Source organism: Clinocottus analis, unplaced genomic scaffold (assembly GCF_023055335.1).
Source record: "Clinocottus analis isolate CAN_PGR_092001 unplaced genomic scaffold, fCliAna1.0.p SCAF_11, whole genome shotgun sequence".
Taxonomy (NCBI): Eukaryota; Metazoa; Chordata; class Actinopteri; order Perciformes; family Cottidae; genus Clinocottus; species Clinocottus analis.
In genome coordinates, this window is record NW_027175832.1 from 13,429,262 (window position 1) to 13,431,553 (window position 2,292).

At 39.7% G+C, this 2,292-nt stretch overlaps 1 protein-coding gene across 1 annotated transcript in view; it reads right to left on the reverse strand.

The window, feature by feature from the left end:
* Positions 1–1,691: 1,691 nt before the first annotated feature.
* The window catches only part of frrs1a (ferric-chelate reductase 1a), a 7,060-nt gene continuing 6,459 nt past the window's right edge, over positions 1,692–2,292 (reverse strand). The window contains exons 15-16 of the mRNA XM_068600755.1: positions 2,115–2,173; positions 1,692–1,784 (exon numbers count right to left, since the gene is read on the reverse strand). Of these exons, the coding sequence (XP_068456856.1) occupies positions 1,692–1,784; positions 2,115–2,173 (152 nt within the window). The remainder of the gene's footprint in view (positions 1,785–2,114; positions 2,174–2,292) is intronic.

The window sequence follows — 2,292 nt, forward strand, 5'->3', positions numbered from 1 at the left end:
TACTGGACAACAGCCGTGGGTTACAGGTCACATAAGAGTCCAAGAAACAAACAAACAAATACATTATCACACAATCATTTATTGTTTGTCATGTTGAATAATTAGAACTATGTTCTGTATGTGACATTTGCATATTTTGCTATGTGTTGGACAATCCGCGTGTAACTGATATCAAAAGGAGAGTGTCTGGCTCAGTTTGACCGTTACTGCATTATGATAGATATTATTTTTTAATTTTATTTATGTACATATATCAGATCGCTGAATTAATTTTAATCTAAGGGATGCTATCTTAAAACCAAGATGTCAAATTAAACAAATCCCTTTCGCTTCCGAAGGAGTTCCTCAAAGGAGAATCCTGTCCTGTGGTCAATACCGAAGCATACAAAAAAAGTTCATTTCATTTCAGTTAGACTTAAATGTATTTGTCAATTTGCCAAAAAAAAATTATAACAGTAAGTGTTCAGTGACAACTTGTTCATGTGTTTTCCACAAAAAATATCCGTTTACAATATTGTATATAATATCAAGCAGTAGAGAGCAGTCTCGTAACATACTGAAGAGAGACAGCAGCAGATGACAGGATCACCATGGCAACGTTTCATTGTGAAACGTATGAAGGCAAATTAATGTCATAAATAGGGTGTGCAAATGAGCTGCATGCGAGCGTGCAAATCAAACAGTTGCGCACGTAATTTACTTTGATGAGTGCCTTTAAATCACTCCGCGAGCAAAATCCCCGCTCAGGCGAGCAAAACTCTTTGATTTGCGCGCTCTCGTGGAGCTCATTTGCGCTCTCTATTTATGACATTAAATTGCCTTCATAAATAAACTAGAGTCTGAAGCTACAAGAGAATAGTCTCCCTGACTAAACTTGAGCTTTATTTCACTTCTCATGGTGAGGTCTAAGCCCTTCCTGGTCAAGGTAACGCTCACGGTCTCAGTCTAATTCAGAAAACGTCCACAGTAACCTGAAGCACAAGACACAACGTGCTTACTCACATTTGATGAGCACGATCCTTCCCTAACTTTAACCGAGGTGTTTCTGATGCCCAGCCGAAGCGAAGGCATACACAGGATGTGAACCATGGTCTCTCCGTGCCACATGCTCTCCGTGTACCATGGTCTCTCTGTACCGTGGTACCATGGTCTCTGTGTACCATGGTCCCTGTGTACTATGGTCTCTGTATACCCATGGTCAATGCCTCCCTGGGACTAAATAAAAGCTTCCTATAATTGTAATCTAAATTTTGATTATTTTTTTTTAAAAACAGCTTGTATATGACAAACTCCACATCTGAGTTTTGTGAAACTGTGTGAATGACATGCGGAGGTGGTCTGCTATCAATCCCAAGTAAAAACTAAAATATAGCTACTGGACTCAACACCTTTTTCTCTGTACAGCAGCTGTGTTTTTCTTTGTCATCAAAATTAAGAGTCTTTTTAGCACACGCAACATTTTGATATATCTTTATATTCAAGGAATCCTTCAACCTGGGCAAAATGCAATACAGATGTAGGGAATAAAGTTAACATATGCAACCAACAATCTGAAGAAGAAAAAAAACATAGATTCGTTTTTCTATAGATGATTGTGTGTGCAATTGAAATTTAAAATTAAGTTCAGTCATAAAAAGTCACTTTTTAAAAATGATCATAGTCTTGAAATTTAGTTTTAATGCCATTAAATGTCAGATTTCAGGAATAGAAAACAGCAGGGCCACTAGGAGACCAGTGCTTCCCAGAGCCAAGGCAGCCAAGATGAGATACTTTATGATGAACCCCTGAAACAGAAAGTGAGGTACCAGTTAAAACATAGACTCAATGTTTCTCACTGCAGCCAGTTGACAGTGTTCTTCTCCTTCTTTAAAACATTGGATGGATCCCATTGAGATCAAAAGGTCACACAGGTCTTTCAAACATTGCAGGGGACAGGTGGAGCAGCGAGGCTCTGCTCTGCTCCTGGCCAGAGGAGGAGCCTCTGTGCCGGTTGCATAGAGAGGCAAATCTCTGCTCCTGGCCTAGAGGAGGAGCCTGTGTGCTGGTCTGTTGTATGTAAGCAATGACTGTAAATGGGGTTAAGAATATACACACAAATGGAGGCTCATACCTACCCAGCAACTACGCTCTAATTGGTCAGATAAGATGGGTTGTTGGTCAACTGACCCCGTTGCTGTTGGTCAAACAAACAACAGTTAGAGGAACATGCAAGTATATTGGGTATCACTCAGGAGCTCCATGAAGAAGATTCATCATTCATCAGTAAAAGTCTAGCAATACAAGTCTTGTATA